The 16,791-nt window shown below is 47.0% G+C and overlaps 1 protein-coding gene across 3 annotated transcripts; it reads right to left on the bottom strand.

Annotated features, from left to right (window-relative positions):
- Window positions 1–7,497: 7,497 nt before the first annotated feature.
- DMRT2 (doublesex and mab-3 related transcription factor 2) lies at window positions 7,498–14,505 on the bottom strand. Of its 3 annotated transcripts, XM_038527165.1 has the most exons (5): window positions 14,064–14,505; window positions 12,672–13,276; window positions 11,145–11,247; window positions 9,440–9,520; window positions 8,722–8,854 (listed from the first exon to the last, which is right to left on the bottom strand). In XM_038527165.1, exons 2-4 carry the CDS (start codon window positions 13,218–13,220, stop codon window positions 9,465–9,467), a joined length of 708 nt encoding a protein of 235 aa, XP_038383093.1. In that variant the 5' UTR covers window positions 13,221–13,276; window positions 14,064–14,505; the 3' UTR covers window positions 8,722–8,854; window positions 9,440–9,464. The 3 variants fall into 3 exon arrangements, with proteins under 3 accessions (XP_038383091.1, XP_038383092.1, XP_038383093.1); XM_038527163.1 differs by lacking the exon at window positions 9,440–9,520 and having other exon boundaries at window positions 7,498–8,854; window positions 14,064–14,500; XM_038527164.1 differs by lacking the exons at window positions 11,145–11,247; window positions 12,672–13,276; window positions 14,064–14,505 and having other exon boundaries at window positions 7,498–8,854; window positions 9,440–9,519.
- Window positions 14,506–16,791: the final 2,286 nt, after the last annotated feature.

Raw genomic sequence — 16,791 nt, 5'->3', positions numbered from 1 at the left:
GCTTGTTTCAACAATAACTTAAACTCTGATTGCAATGATCAAACTTAAGGCTATGTGGCCTTTGGATTGACTGCAACTGAAAATGAAGAAGATAATAATAAAATGTATGTTACATCGAAAGGTGGAGGGAGCATAACTTACCTGTTTGGGGAGTTTGGGATTGGGAAAGCTGCCTGTTCCTCTCCACTTCCTTTCAAGACTCAACCTGCATGCAAGAAATAAAGACAATGAGTCACTCTCCGCATGCTGGGGAGATGTGGGGACCACTGCTAACTGTTTCTTAGGGTGGGTAATTCTACTTAATCCTGGAGCTTAGTATTAGAGATCCATCCCAGAGGTTAGTTTTAAAGATCAACTCAAGAAGTTGTCTTGCTCCTGGGTAGAAGTCCTTCTCAATATAACCAGTATTAAAGGTAGGTAAGGTATATTCTAATCTTCAAATGCCAACATTTTTGTCTTATTTTATTTAAGATTTTATTTATTTATTCATAAGAGACAGAGACAGAGAGAGGCAGAGACACAGGCAGAGGGAGAAGCAGGCTCCGTGCAGGAGCACAACGTGGGACTCAATCCTGGGTCTCCAGGATCACACCCCAGGCCGAATGCAGCGCTAAACCCCTATGCCACCCCAGCTGCCCTCTTTTGTCTTATTTCTTGATTGAACTCCAGGCATATAATAGAGGTGCTAGTTTTTAGGCTCCTTAAGCTTCCATAATGAAATACTTGGATAGGGAGTCCCCTGGCCAAGGATGCCTTTTAGAGGGGTACCATTTCAGGTCAGAAATTGTTCCGTTCTAGCAACTGTGCTCTACAGTCACTTGCTGGAAGCAGCTCAGGAAAGCATGGCCTTGGTCTGAACATTGCAGTCGATCAGAAAATCTGACAGCTGGTGCTGTCCATCAATTACACCTGTCCAGTAGACTCTCTTTCTTGTTCTTTATCTCAATTGTTGTCACAACTCCATGAAACTGTGTGTGTGTGGTGTGTGTGTGTGTGTGTGTGTTACCTTATGAAGTTAGGATAGACATCCAAACATTGCTACATAGAGATAAAGGCAGTCATATAAGTATTATATGTATATAATATATTACATCTATCATATATAAAAATTAAATGCAGGGCAGCCCTGGTGGCTCAGTGGTTTAGCACCTGCCTTCAGCCCAGGGCGTGATCCTGGAGACCCGGGATCGAGTCCCACATCGGGCTCCCTGCATGGAGCCTGCTTCTCCCTCTGCCTGTGTCTCTGCCTCTCTCTCTCTCTCTCTCTCTCTCTCTCGAATAAATGGATAAAATCTTTTTAAAAAATTAAATGCAATTAACATTTATATTAAAAAATCTTTAAAAAAATAGATTAGACCACATCAACTCATGTTGTATACTGGGGAAAAAATTCTCCAAATTTGTGTTCATACACACAGATGTAGATTAAACTCTTTATATGGCCATTTGCCAATCCTATACAGAATTTAAACGAGGAAAAAAAGAGTTAATAAGTGTGAATGTGGTCTGTAACTTAGCAGGCACTAAACACATGTTAATTATTATTATGCACATTTACCATCACACCAATGCTAACCTATTTCTAGCTACCTCTATCTTTAAATATGTTTAGATATAACAAGTTAAAAACCAAAATAGCTAATGGTGGTAGAGTATGATAAAAGCTTGGTACAACTATTAAAATACATACAAGTGGACCAAAGTTTATTATTTCAGGATGCAGCCATCTAAAGAACTATCAGCCCTACAAATTGGATCCTAGAAGGAAATAAGCCTGAATTTACAGACCTAGAATAGGAACAAAAAAGTTAATCCAAAAATAAGTAAAATCAAGTAGGTAAGAATTCTACTCCCAAATGAAAACCCAGCCTTGATACTAAGTAATGTCATTATCCTACAGGGAATTATGGATTCTTTTTTCTTCTTCATCCTGATCCTTAGCCATTTCTTTGCTCTTTAGCACTCCTAAGACTCAGCAGAAGGAATTCCAGGAAGTTTCTTTATACAAGTTGATACAAGTCCTTCATTCCACAATTGGAATTACGCTTTTTAAATGCAAAAGATGTGATAACACACTCACTTAAAACACATCAAAGAGTGCATATCTGATATTGGAGCCTCTGGGCAGAGTCGGTGTTGCCCTGGTAAGGAGTAGAGATGATCCACACACTGGGGGGAGGGGGGTGGTTAGTGTGGGAAAGATGTATACTTGAAAAAAAACTGAGTTCCTGAAGATGGGAAGAAGGCAAAATCAGGAAGTGAGGACTGAGTGAAGAGATATTTACACACCCATGTTCACAGCAGCACTATTCACAAAAGTCAAAAGATGGAAGCAACCCAAGTGGCCGACAGATTAATGTATAAACAGAATGTGGTATAGACACATAATGAAATATTATTCAACCTTAAAAATGAAGGGAATTGTGACATATGCTAATATAAACAAGCCATGAAGTGAAATAAGCCCATCAAGAAGGAAAATACAGAATAGTTCCACTTAATATGAGGTACCTAACATACTCAAATTCAGGGCACCTGGGTGGCTCAGTGATCCTGGGGTCCTGAAATCAAGTCCCACATCAGGCTCCCCACAGGGAGCCTGCTTCTCCCTCTGCCTATGTCTCTGCCTCTGTGTGTCTCTCGTGAATTAAAAAAAAAAAAGAAATCTTCAAATTCATAGAGACAGAAAATTGAATGATGGTTTCCAGGAGGTGGAGGGGAGTATTGTGTAATGGGTACAGAGTTTCAGTTTTGCAAGATAAAGAGTTCTGGAGATGGGTGATGGTGATGGTTGTACAACAGTGTAAATATATTTAATATCAATGAACTGTACCCTTAAAAATGGTTACAATGGTAAATTTTATGTGATGTGTATTTTACCACAGTCAAAAATATTTTTGTAAACCAAACCAAAAGATCTTCTAATTTTGAAAAAAGAGAGGAAAGCAATTTGTCTACTTTCCGACTATGCCTAGGTCTTGTCCTACTTCTTTCTGCCACCAAAGGGTTAAAAAGATTTTCTTTCAGTTGCCTTTATTTTTTTTAGAATAGTTTTACATTCAGGGCAAAATTAAGAGAAAGGTACACTGATTTCCCATAGTCCCCCCAACCAACCCCAACACAGGCATAGCCTCTCCCATTTACAAATCTCCCACCAGAGTGTTACATGTATTAAAACTAACAAATCTCTACTGACACTTCATCATCACCAAGCCCATTTTACAATATGATCTATTCTTTTTTTGTAAGATTTTATTTATTTATTTATTTATTTATTTATTTATTATTTATTCATGAGAGACCGAGAGAAAGACAAAGACATAGGCAGAGGGAGAAGCAGGCTCCCTCATGGGAGCCCGATGGGAACTTGATCCCACAACCCCCAGATTACAACCAGAGCAGAAGGCAGATGCTCAACCACTAGCTACCCAGGTGTCCCACAATCCACTTTTTTTTTAATTTATTTATTCATGAGAGACAGAGAGGCAGAGACACAGGCAGAGGCAGAAGCAGGCTCCCCGCAGGATCCCCCAGACCCTGGGATCATGCCCTGAGTCAAAGGCAGCCACTCAAACACTGAGCCACCCAGGTATCCCGTGATCCACTCTGTTTTTTTTGTTTGGTTGGGTTTTTTGTTGTTGTTGTTGTTTTTTTTTTTTTTTTGACAGACCAGGACAAATTTTAATTTGATTATGTTGATCCAGAAGACATTAGAAGATTGTGTCCTGGAAAAGCTGTCACAAGTAGAATAAAATACATATGGTCAAAAGTCCTAGGTGCTGTACTCAATGGGGAGCTGAACAGACATTGGAACAGACGAGGTCAGGGAAACGCCAGCAATGGTGTTGGAAAGGTTATCGATGGGAATTCAAGCGTTATCTTGGATCCCCTATGAGTGAAAATGGGAAAAAGTAGTGAGGAAAATTATCATGAAACTAAGAAATCTGCCCTAGAGTTTAGGATTACAGAAAAAAGTAATAGAAGTGTCTGGTGTCAATGGAAGTTTGGATGCCAAGTGAAGGGAAACCTGGGAGTCCGCTCAACACCTAAGCATCTTCTGATGGTCTCAGGGCTCCAGGACCTCCTCTCCAGAGGGTCTCCATCCTGGTGATGGCTTAGCTGAACTGTGGCTCCATGGTCCCCCGTTGCTCTCAGAGACTCAGTGGTCCAGTAGCACCCTCAGTCTGAGAGGTCCAAGCTCACTCATTGCTCCCTCGCTGTTTCCTGAAACCTCTCCCATGATCCACTCTTAATGTTGTACATTCTGCAGGTTTTGAGGGAAATTTTTTAAATTATTCACGTATATTAAATTATTTATAACTTCATTGCATTAGAATTCAAAATCCACAGAATATATTAAATGTGCATTGAAATCACAGAAATGAAAAAAAAAAAAAAGAAATCACAGAAATGTAAACATTTACTACTCAAAGTCAAAGAGACCAGCAACACCAGTATCCCCTGGGGATTTTTGGAAAAGCAGAATCTCAGGCCCTTCCCCAGACCTATAGAAAATCAGAAACTGCATTTATCAAGAATCCCGAGTGATTGACTATCCAAGTTTGGCAAGCACTGTTGTAAACTATCCATAACTGCAAACTCAGCCTAAAAAAAAAAAAAAAATGTTTGACCAGTTGAGATGGAAGGAAAATTTGTCCCTAAAGCTGCATTTTTTATCGTGAGTTGAATCAAGGAAGAGATCCATGTTTTATTCTCCTTTACATTCTTCAAAATAATTAAAGCCAAATCCATGTATTGCCTTGAACATAGAAAATGCTTACACTGAACCACACATTTGATTTAATGTCGATGACCAGTGTTCTTTGAAGTTTCTACAGAATCGGATAGTAGCTTTGACAGAAGTGCAATGATGAAAAGAAGCAAAAAGCCAAGCACAAATCTCTCACTGAACAGCCGATGGTAGGTTTGAAATCCCAAGAACTCATTATAGCAGAACTAATGTATAATATAATAATCATTAGGGATCCCTGGGTGGCGCAGCAGTTTAGCGCCTGCCTTTGGCCCAGGGCGCGATCCTGGAGACCCGGGATCGAATCCCACGTCGGGCTCCCGGTGCATGGAGCCTGCTTCTCCCTCTCCCTATGTCTCTGCCCCTCTCTCTCTCTCTGTGTGTGTGACTATCATAAATAAAAAAAAAGACTTAAAAAATAATAATCATTATATTAAGTACTGACATATATATATATATATATATATATATATATATATATATATGTTCAAAAACAATAAAATTCTGGTCACCAGTGGGGCACCTGGGTGGCTCAGTCAATTATGCATCCGACTCTCGATTTTGACTCAGGCCTTGATCTCAAGAGTCCTGGGATGGAGCCTGAAACAGAGCCGAGTTGAGCCTCTCCTTGAGTTGGAGTGCCCTGTGCCTGCAGAGGGCTCGTACTCAGCAGGGAATGTCTTACTCTCCTCTCCTTCTGCCCACCCCCCCCTTCACATGCCGGTTCTCTCTCTCTCTGTCTCAAATAAAAAATAAATCTTTTTTAAAATGTGGCCACTGGTAATGTGAGAAAAAGCACTAATAGCCACAGTCAACTGGATTCACTGAATAAGACTAAAATGATAGAAGACCGGGCAGCCCAGGTGGCTCAGCGATTTAGCACCGCCTTTCGGCCCCAGAGCGTGATCCTGGAGACCCAGGATAGAGTCCCACTTCGGGCTCCCTGCATGGAGCCTGCTTCTCCCTCTGCCTGTGTCTCTGCCTCTCTCTCTCTCTCTGTGTCTCTCATGAATAAATAAATAAAATCTTTAACAAAAAAATGATGCCCCCAAATATTCACTGAATACAAAAGAGAAAAAAAATTGACCATTTTAAGTATTCAAAACATTCAAATAGAGTAAGAAAGAGAGAAAATCCATGTTTGAGTGAGAAGGCCTGCTCCTTAGGGATTTTTCTTCCTCTTGAGATTTTTTCCCATGGGTTTCTTCCGATGTGTCTCCCCCATTACCTCAGTGGCAGTCCGGTTGAATGCTAAGTTTACACTTAACACTGGGCACAAAAAATAAATCCCTGATAGGAAGACAAAAGTTAACAACTCTGTAGATAAAGCAAAGATGATTGGAGGAGCAGGAGGGGTGACTGGAGTGAGGTTCTGTCTCTGACACCACGGCATCTGTCGCTGGAAAACATACTTCCACTCCGTGATAATAATCTCCGTCATTGGGAGCTCTGCCCTCTTTCATTTTCTTTCCCTCTGGCAAACTTCCATTTGCTCTGGCTTTTGCTATAGTAAAAATAAGTAAATTTGACTCAATCAAACCAAGTATTCTTTTACAAGCACAAACTGGAAATCAATCTTAAGGTTTGGCTTGTTGTTTTTGAAATCGATTCTAATTTTAAGTCACAATTCGGAGAAACCCTGGAGGTTTACATGAGCTCATCAGTAGCAAAATCATTTTTAAGTAATTTTAAATGTTTTCCAGAGCAAGAAAGAAAATCTTTAAGGCTGCCAAGCTTCTTGGCACATTCCACATGCCCGACGAGCAGTTTTGTTCCCTAAGTAAGGGGAGAATTGGAAGTAACAACTCACTCCATCACAAAACTAAAGGTAGGATATTTGGCTCTTGGTTTTCTGGGTCGAAATGACTGTGGCATCTTAGAATTTCATCTGAGGTTCACAGATGAGGTCTCCAGAGATAAACTGAATACTCTCATAAATGTCTTACTCTCATTTTATCAAACCTATAGAACAATAGTTATTAACATTTTATTGAGCAAAACTAGAGGGTAATAAAGAATCAAAAATGAGGGGATAGGGAGGACATGGTTAAGACTCCCGAGGCTCGTGCTGTGATAAACATCTGCAGGCTTCGGCAACTGTCAGCTGAAGCAATTTGAATAGTGATTTTTTTTTTTTAAGCCTTTGGCACTGGAGACGATGTGGGAGCCTCCAGCTGATACCTGGGGACCAGTGGGTCACGACTGTGCCTGCCTCTCAATGCCTGTCACCAGTCCTTAGGAAACAGTGAAATAACAGAGCTGAGAGGGCTTCACCGACTGCACCTGACAAGGGAACCTGCTCTGTGACCCCTAGCAACCTAGAAATCATAGCAAGTTCAATCTAGAAAGGAAGCTGGAGGCTCCAAATACATATCCTATCAGGAAAGGAAACCACAACTCAGCCAAAAGACATCCATCCCAAGAACTCAGGTCATCATATAAATAAGATCTTAAACTTGGCTTTCCCGCAAATTAATTCCACTTTGTCCAACCATGTAAAATCACGATTCTATAGACATGCAAATCTGTGCTGTGTTCTTCTTAAAGCTACTTTTGCCTCAGTCTCATATAGCTAAGTGCACACACCCTCTAAAATGCAAAACCAAGGCACTTTAAACTATATCCCGTGGCCCTCGGTGACCATTAAGAGCACTTGAAAATATAAAGCACCACAGAAGAATAAGGCACATACTTTATGGATACTAGTGTTTCATCTAGACAAAGACAACTAGGTACTTCTGCAAATATTGGGTCTTTGAGAAGACAGTGTCAACTTTATTGCTTTTTGAAATGCTGTGTAAAGCATGGAACTTTACAGTCTGCACATAAGCAATCTCCATCTTTACATTTAAATATATTTATGTGGTGAGAAAAGGTACATGCATATGAATAGATATCATTTTTTTAGATCATCACCATTTACATTAGAAATTTCTTTACACAAACACCTTAGCTTTTTCTTAAAAAAAAAAAAAAAAAAAAAAAAACTAGCAATGGGTAAGAACCCTCTGAGATCGCAGAAAATCCAGCTTTCCGTGCAAGCAGCCTTTCACTGAGAAACATGAGTGATGGCAGATGAAGGCCTCTTAAGAATCGACTCAACAGAAAATGACAGTGGTTCATTCACAGAGAGTTTTGTTCCAACTTGTTTGGCGACGAAAAGGTCTTTGGCGTATCTGTCTATTGTAAATGTGTACTTCTGGTTCTCCTTGACTAAACATTCTCTGTGTTTCTTAGGGGCCTCTTCAAAGGCCTCTTTGACAAATGGTGTTTTCAACTCGGGACCTGATTTGTCATTAAGAGTTTGCTGGAATAATGAGTGGAATGGATTATGTTTAAGTGGCAGAGGGTGCCTGGTGCTTTCTTTGCTGATCCTGGTTAAGATATGCCCTTGAGCTGCCAGGGGGTCCGTGTCAACGGCAGAGAAATTCCGTCTGGGTGGGGAGAAAGCAGACCTCTCGGGGATGGCCTGGTGACCCTGAAGGTCACTTCTCGAGGTCTGGACCTCCGGAGCTTGAGGCAGCACCAGCGAGGCTTCTAGTTTGGGTGGCATGATGTCGTGTTCAGCGACAAGACCCTCCTGGACTCTTACTCCCTTCAGGTCCCAGCTGGCCCCAGGCTTCAGGGCCTGGACCGAGGTGGTGGTGTTTAGCAGGCACTGCTGATAGAGGAGGGTGTCGCTGATGGGGCCACACTTGGGCCAAACCAAGAATCTCGAGGAAAAAGGATACTGTCTGTACGTCGTGGCCACACTAACGTTGGAAGAGATGAGTTCCATATTCCCAGACCCCGAATACTGCATGGTGAGATCAAGGCAGGTGGGCAAAAGATTGCAGAAGTCTTTGTTTGGCGGTTCCACTGGCGTGGGGCTATAGGCACTTTTGTAGGAGTTATATTCAGGTCCGTGCACCATGCGATTGGGCAGGAACAAGGCAGCAGCTTGGGACGCTTCCAGCATCTCCCTCTCTTTATATTCTCTCTCCAGCATAATGTTCTCCAGCTCTTTATCAGCAAAGGCTCGCCTTTTCCTCATCCGGTCACTTACCGGGGGAGGTAGGGGTAAGCTCCCTCCCACATAAGTGTCTGCTGGAATGGGGCGGTAGCCTAAAACAAGCAAGTATTGCACAGGAAAAGAGATTAACATGGAGGGGAGACAACTCTGGAAATTCAGAAGGTAACAGAAACTGCAAATTGGCAGAACAAGAAAAATTTACCATTCTAAAACATTAATATTTTATACAGAAAGCAAAAGTGTAGGCTCAGTTTAAAATAGTTCTCTTTGGGGAGCAGGTGAGCCCTGTTGTAACTTTTGGTTATTGTTGTTTTGCTCTTACAGGTTTATTTACCTTCAAAGGCACTTCACTGGCTGAAACTGTAACATACTTCCCAGCCTCCTATAGTAAGAGACAAGTCTGCTCATCTTGCTTCAATCAACGCTTTCTTACTATCCGTATCATCTTTTTCCATTATTAAAAAAGATTTCGGGGCACCTGGGTGGCTCATTGGTTGAGCGTCTGCCTTTGGCTCAGATTGTGATCCTGGGGTCCTGGGATCAAGTCCTGCATCCGTCTCCCCCACAGGGAGCCTGCTTCTCCTTCTGTCTGTGTCTCTGCCTCTCTGTGTGTGGGTCTCTCATGAATAAATAAGTAAAATCTTAAAAAAAAAAAAAAAAAAAAAAGATCTCTATACCTAAAGCTGATGGCACTGTTATTTTCTAAAGATGGTTCATTATGTACACATTGTTACAGGTGTAGAATAATCCAAGGAGAACTAGGGAAAAAGAGAAAGTTACAGCAGATTAGTGGGGAGAAAAAGAGAAGAGACTTAAGGAAACACAGAAACACAGAAAATTGAAAAGAGCTGTTAACCAGTCAAACAGACTCTGCAGTGATTTAACCAAGCCCCTCCCCCAGGCCAGCAGTAGAAACAAACAAACAAAAAGTGAACCAGGAGAAAAGAGATCGGCAGCTGTATTGAAAATAACTGATCTAAAACATTTTTCCCAAGTTCTCATCATGTTGGCCAGGTACCAAGAGCAATCATTAGCATATAAAGTCACTGCACATTTTATGCATAAGGACTAAGTTTTTTTAAAAAAACGAAGATTAGCATAACATAAATAGAATTCCTGGCAGCATAAAATACTTTGATTATTTCACTAACCCCACGCACTGGCTGCTCTCAAATTTGTTTGAAGGATCCATTGGGATGTTTGTGTTTACATAGTGACAAACCCATCGTCCTCATTTGCAAATAAAATAAAATTTGAAAATTAATGTTTCCATCTCTACCGTACGTTTTGCCAGGAAGTTATTTACTTGAATTTACTATTCCATTTGGCCCTCCCACTCCTCAAGTTGCTTTGGCACCATTTCAATTTCTCCGTGTGGTCCCTATGGCTATAAATCTGTTTACCCAGTTTGCAAACAAATTCGTTTTTAATGCATGAGAAACCATTCTAAGGTCAGAAGCATACAGTACAGGGTAAGACACGAACAAACTTTAAAACCTGTGTAGAACCAACTCCATTCAGAAGCCATATAAGAAAACACCGAATTCAACTATCTTAAAAAAAAAAAAAAGCCTGCTTTTCAACCTGAATCTTTTGAAGAGACAGTGATTAGAACAAATATAAGCCTTCCTTTATTAAAATGATGAAAGGCAATCAATATATTATTTATCAGATCAATAAATAAATTTCAAACCCAAACAGAGGTGGTTTTAAAAATCGGCAACAATTAAGAAAAATTAATGTATCTTTAGGCTTTAGAGAACGTGAAAACGTGGTAGAGAGACAAAATTCACACTGGTAAAGTTCAACTTCAACCTCCACGTCTCTCGAGTGACATAAAACCTCTCCCACATTCCACAATCTTGACTGTCAGAAATGGTAAAGTGAGGTGTGGAATAACCGTAATTATGTAGCTAATCCAGGGAGGAATAAGGTGTCATGAAAAGGAGTGGTATTAGAGACTGGATCAGCCAGATGAGAAGTTCACCTCCTCACTGGACCTACTCTAGCTCCAGCTACAACCAAAGAATTTTTTTTTAAATTCATTTCCTTCCTCACTCCATAATCAGGTGGCAGTGGATCTTTGCACACCCCTCATGGTAGAGCAAATTGCAAAGGCACGCCATGTTAACCCCTTTAACTATGAAGCAGACACCAGCTATTGAGCAGACAGCAAAATTATCGCTGATGAAAACCTCAGGAGGTATGTGAGATCCACTTTCCTACATCCTGACTGCCTCCCTAGAGCAAAACTTCCTAAAAAAAAGCACCCTCCCCTCAAATTGCTCCTCCACAGGTTAATAAAAATGCCATATGTGTGAATAATGGGAATCCCTTAGAACTCGGTTTAAAAGGCTGAAGGGTAATTCTGCATTGCTTTACCTTCTAAAATGCTTTTGGCCAGCAAACTGGGTGCCCTGACTTGCCTCTGATACACAGCTTTGCGCTCGAAATTATTCTGCTTCCCAGAAAGCCCCTTCTTGTCCTGTAAACAGAAGAAACATAATCAACAAGGCCCTTAAAGAAATCATGGGACCGGAAGGGAATAAGAAGGGGTATCAGCAACCCTCCCCCACTAAATGTACTTATCTTCCCATCCCATGTAAAAATGATTCTAAGCAAGTTTACATCAGCACCCCTTAATTCCAGGACTACAAGCTAGAAGCTCTGTCTGAAGCCACCAACTTCAGTCGATGGGGAGTGGGGCAGATTTTTTCTGAGGCCGCTTTGCTAAACTCGCCCCAGATTCATGGCGCAGCCAGAAGTTAGGGGACATCCCACAGGAGGGTAAAATCCACAATGGAGATCATAAAAGCCAGGCTCTGAAGGACAGCTTGGGGAGGGGGAGGGGGAGGGGGCAGCTGTGTCCCAGGCACCCAGAGGAAGAGCCGAAGCTGCCAGGGTCTGCCATTGTGCAGTGAGGTGGATCTGGTTTCTCCTCCTGCACGGCAGGTGCGATGGGGTGCAGGGAGTTGGGGGAGAGGTTTGGGAGTACCCCTCTCACAAATTGTCCCAAGTCTCGCCATAAACACCGGGAGACTGGCGTACAGGAAGACAAAACCCTCAAGGCTGCCTGGACGGGGGACTAGGGGAAACCCGACTTCCCTCCCTCCGTCACCACCAGGTCGGTGGTGTTCTGAGCGTTTCTGTGCCCAGAGTCCAGCCCAGGAGACCCCGGTGAAATGCACCCAGCAGGAGGAGGCGCAGCCCAGGGCCAAGGCCACCTGGGACGTGCCGCGCGCTCTCCGCACTCTCCGGGGCCCTGGGAAGCTAATCCGGTGGGGTCACCGCCTTCTGTGTGTGCGGTGACCCACTCCCCGGTCCCCCCTCGCCAAAAAGCAAAAGCAAAACTCTTCCCACGCCCTGAATCTGGGGGAGGGGTCCCCCGCGCAGCCCTCCCCGCGCAGGAACACGGGGAAACCTGAAATCCGGGGTTCAAGACGACCTTCACCTTGAAGAAAACCCTAGCTCTCCCCACCGCGGGGGCCCACCCACCCCGCCCCCGGCCCCGGCCCCGCCCTGGTGCCAGGCAGCAGGGATGCCTCCACCGGCTTTTGGGGCAGAAGCTTCTGCCTTCGCGACCTCGGGGGCGGGCACCTAACTTCCCGTGCCGTGTCGGTCTCCCCTGTAAACGGGCAGCGCGCCCTGCCCCGCCACAGCCGCAGCCGCAGCTCGGCGCGCACCACCAGCCGCGCGGCTCCTTTCCGAGACCCCGGCTCGTCCCAGGCGGCGGCGGCCGCGTCCTCCTCCGCCGCCACCGAAGTTCGCGTGAGCACAGAAAAGGGTTTTGTTTTGAAGTCTTTCCCACAAAGCTCCGGGCCGCTCTCCGGGCCTCGCTGCCCGCTTCGAGCACGTCTTCCCGCCCCCCCCCCGCCCCCCGCGCGGCGGCCCGGGCCCGCGGCTACGCACCTCGGTGGCCTGCTGCCTCCGGAGCGCCACCTGGGCGGCCATGACGCGCTGGCGCTCCACCACCAGCAGGCAGTTGGCGCACTGGCAGTCGCGCCAGCGGCAGAAGCGCTTGTGGCCCTTGAGGCAGGACACCACGCCGTGGTTGCGGCAGCGCGCGCACTTGGGCGTGCGGCTGAGCTTGCGCGGCTCCGCGCCGCCGCCCGCGCTGGCGCTGCGCTCCGGGGGCCCGGCGGGCGCGGGCGCGGGCGCGGGCGAGGGCGAGGCCTGCGGCGCGGGTGCGGGCCCCGGCGGGGGTCCCGGCGGGGGTCCCCGCGGCTGCTCCGGCCGGCCCGCCGCCCCCGCGCCCGCCTCCAGGCCGTCGCCCTCGTCCTCCGCGTCGTCGTCCTCGTCCTCGTCCTCGTCGTCCTCGCCGTCCCCGTCGGCCGACGGCGGGCTGGGCCCGGGCGGCGTGGGCGGCGGCGGCCCGCGGCCGTCCTCCTCCTGCTCCAGGCTCTCCACGTCGATCTCCCAGTCCCCGGCCGCCGGGCCCGCCGCGGGCCGCTCGGCCATGGCCACGGCGCTGTGCGCTTCGCGGCGGCTGCGGCCTGCGCTCGGCCCCGTGCGCTCTGCGGAGACACGAGAAGACCCCAACACGCCCCCACCGCGGTCAGGCACCGACCCCCGGCCCGCCTTCGGCCCAGGGCTCCTGGCCTACCGCCCCGGGCCCTCCCCTCCGCCCCACAGTGCCTTTCTTGTGTCTTTGCCGCCCCCCCCCCCCCCAGCCCCGAAATCCCCAGCCCAACAAGGTTTTTATCTACGGATTCAAAGTGCTCTGTGAGCACCTGACCTTAACCACAGACCTCTCTCGGGACAAGTCCCCGGCCCCGGGTAGCGCCCTCATCTCACACGCAAAAGGACTGTGTCCAGCTAGGCCGGCCTGGGCCACTTGTCAGGCGTCCCCATACCCAACTAGTATGGCCATGACGAATATGAAAACGTCGATGGGAGAGTCCTTTAGATCACAGAGGCCCTTAAGACTTCAGCGAAGTACCAGCCAAGCCTCTCAAACGCCTCTCATCCTCTTACACCACCACTAGGACCCCTTTTTGAAAGGTCTTCCCATGCTCCCCCCGCCCCAGCCCCAGCCCCAGCCCCAGCCCCAGCAAATGACCAACTCAAAAACTACAACTGTTCTTCTGTTCAGAGCCCAAGGACACTGGGCATGGAGCTGCAGATGCCCTTCCAGCATCGACTGCGCTTGAGCCGTGCAGGCCTTGAGCTGCGCGGTCTCCGTGTATATATATATCGGGCATGGTTTGCCTTCACAAGCAAGACGTGCAAATAGAATTAAAAAAAGATAAGAAAGGGGGATTTTGCCCTCCCTGACACCCCGAGCAACATCACAGCACTCACCAAGACTCTGAGGCCCCGGGCTAGCAGCCGAGGCAAAGGATATCCAGCCTTGGGACCTGGCTCTCGGGCTGCTGGCTGTGCTTGCAAACAGAAATCGGGGTCGCCACACCCTGCCACGAAATCGGGGGCTGACAGCTGGAGGCCTGGAGCCCAGTGGATGGGGGGGGGGGAGTAGGGGGGTGTAGGGGAGCAGGGTGGAAGAAGACGAATCAAGTCCTCAGCAGCCTCGCCCCGCACATCCCGGACTCTGCAAAGTTCTAATCGGTCCTTTGGCAGCCCCGAGCGCTTCACCTCGCTGAAGCTGCTTTCGGCTTCCTCTGGCCCACTCTGGGCGGGAAGGTTGGGCCGCCCCGGCCTGGCTCAGATCTCGGGCTTTCGGGGCGGGCGCACGCAGCCGCGCGCGGCGCAGCGCCCCTTGCTGCAATAGCCGGCCTCTGCTCCCTTTCCTAGTATTATGGGCTCGGGGCCCCGGGCTCCGCGCCCTCTAATTGGGCGGTCGTCAGGCGGTGTGCACGCTGATTGGCCCGGGCGCGCCGGCCTGGCGCTCTCCGCCTCCTCGCGCCCCTCCCGCCGCGCGGCTCCTCCAGGAAAATCCTCCCGCGCGGCGTTCGGTGCAGCCGGGTTGTCGGTCCCAACGTTACGCCCGAAGTGTGACGGCGTCAGCTGGAGTGGAGTCGCCCGTTATCTCGCGGACTATGGGAAACAGGCAAAAAAAAAAAAAAAAAAAAAAAAGGCACACACACACACACTCCTAAACGCAGCGCCTTGTTCACAAGAGAAGGTAACAGTCAAGGCGGCGATCGGAAAGCCTGGTGTCCGCGTCTCCGTTATCAGCATCTCCAGTATTTCCGCGACTCGATCATTAACCCAGAGTGGGGCGCAGAGGTGAGGCCTGTCCCGGCCGGTGCACGACCGCAGCCCGCTTTGTCCTGCAAGACTAAGCCGATGGTTACCTTGCACCACCGCGGCGCCAGGTTGGAGGCCGAATGCGCGGCAGATATTCGTGTGGCTAGCGCCGCTCATCCTTGAAGTGCAAAGTAGTTCCTCGTTAACTTTCATTATACCCGCGAGGCAGGCAGGTCGCCAACTCACCTACGTCACTTACATTTCTCTCCGACCTCGATTACTCTTACAGTTGATCAGGAGAAAAACGGAAGTAGGTGCCATTAGGAGATTTAAGTGCAATATATTCACTGTAAGCATGTTTTTAAACAAAGCTGGGTTTTTTTTTTAAGATGACTTTTGTTACTGTGCATGGATTATTTATAAAGAAAAAAAAGACTCTCTACCGTCTGCCTCAAAAAACCCTTATATGGCACACCTGGGTGGCTCAGTGGTTGAGCGTCTACCTTCGGCTCAGGGTGTGATCCCGGGGTCCTGGGATTGAGTCCCACATCGGCTTTCTGCAAGGAGCCTGCTTCTCCCTCTGCCTGGTTTCTGCCTCCCTCTGTATGTCTGTCATGAATAAATAAAAATCTTTAAAAAGAAATTCACTTACACAAATGTTTAATAGTTAAATTTCCAACATGTTGAAAGAATTAGTCCCCTACTTCAGCACTCCATTTTATTTCTTGAAATGAATTTAAAACCACTTAGACGCAAAAACAAAACAAAACAAAACAAAACAAAACAAAAAAAAAACACTTAGACGCCTTTCTAGTTACCCCTTTAAATAATCAATGCCTTTCCGGATCGGTTTAGGAGATAGATTGGGAAACTGAGTGCGCTGCACTGAGCACATAATAGGCCAGTGATAAATACGTGTTCAAGGAAGGAAATTGCTGAGCTGATTCTAACGTCTCTATTGTCAGAGGAGCCGGCGGAAAGAAGTTGACCAAGCTCTCTGAGTGGTGGAAAGGGGGCAGTTTAGGGATGACTCCGAAAGAGGTATTCTCAAGCCTTCCGCGGAGTTGGAAAGTTCTTCCCCGGTAACCAGACCCTGGGATTTCCCTTTGTGCTGGTGCTTCTCCACGGAGCCTCTTGAGTTGTGCTGTGAAGGAAGCAGAGACCCAATCCTGATGATTCCAGTAGGCTGCGCATTTCGCTCCGGGCGTCTCAGAGGGTAAACAGGGAGCTGTGCACGCTCAGACACGGGACAAAGCGTCCCGCAGACCCTTCGTGCCTCTCGCTTGGCACCACTAATAATACCGGTGAGTTTTATTGCCTTTTGCATAGTTTTTTATACTCATCGAAGTACATCTGTTTCCCTGCATTAGAGCGTTTGAATTCTTGACCACAGCAGAAATGTGTTCTTTTTCCCATTTTTTTCCAATGACGAAACTGAGGTTCAAAGAGGAGCCCTGGGTCACGCAGTGGTCCCCCGGAGAGCAATGGGCTGGTCGGTCTGTTCTCTGAAGTCTCAAAAACCTTCGAGGAGCCCTTCACTCCCAACCACAAAGACTTACAATGGGTCCCTGTTGTTTTGTTTTGTTTTGTTTTTTGTGTTTTTGTTCCCCACTCCAGGTTTGATTTTTGTACCTCACATTATGACCGACTCTCCTGTAACAGGACCCAGCACGTCTGTATCAACCAGTCTGCGTCTATCCCTGCTAGATACGTTTCTGCATTTGCAAACACGCATTTCAGTGCTTCTCCCCTGCGACGTGAAAGTGAACTACAAACCTCCACCAGAGCTGGCTGTGTGCGTGTGTGCGTGTGTGTGCCTGCGAGGTTGGCACCCTGGGCTTTTAGTTCATTTATTGCTCTGGGGGGAGGGGGTATGAAATCA

The sequence above is a fragment of the Canis lupus genome, chromosome 1 (assembly GCF_011100685.1).
Source record: "Canis lupus familiaris isolate Mischka breed German Shepherd chromosome 1, alternate assembly UU_Cfam_GSD_1.0, whole genome shotgun sequence".
Taxonomy (NCBI): Eukaryota; Metazoa; Chordata; class Mammalia; order Carnivora; family Canidae; genus Canis; species Canis lupus.
This window is presented reverse-complemented; position numbering and strand designations above follow the sequence as displayed.

Bases quoted from the DNA above. Each gene is read 5' to 3' on its own strand.
- DMRT2 (XM_038527163.1), bottom strand. From the start codon at position 13,220: ATGGCCGAGCGGCCCGCGGCGGGCCCGGCGGCCGGGGACTGGGAGATC. The intron at 11,248-12,671 runs GTGCGTAGCCGC...TTCTGTTTACAG, and splicing joins GGAGGCAGCAGGCCACCGAG to GACAAGAAGGGGCTTTCTGG. The intron at 8,855-11,144 runs GTAAAGCAATGC...TGCTTGTTTTAG, and splicing joins GGCCAAAAGCATTTTAGAAG to GCTACCGCCCCATTCCAGCA.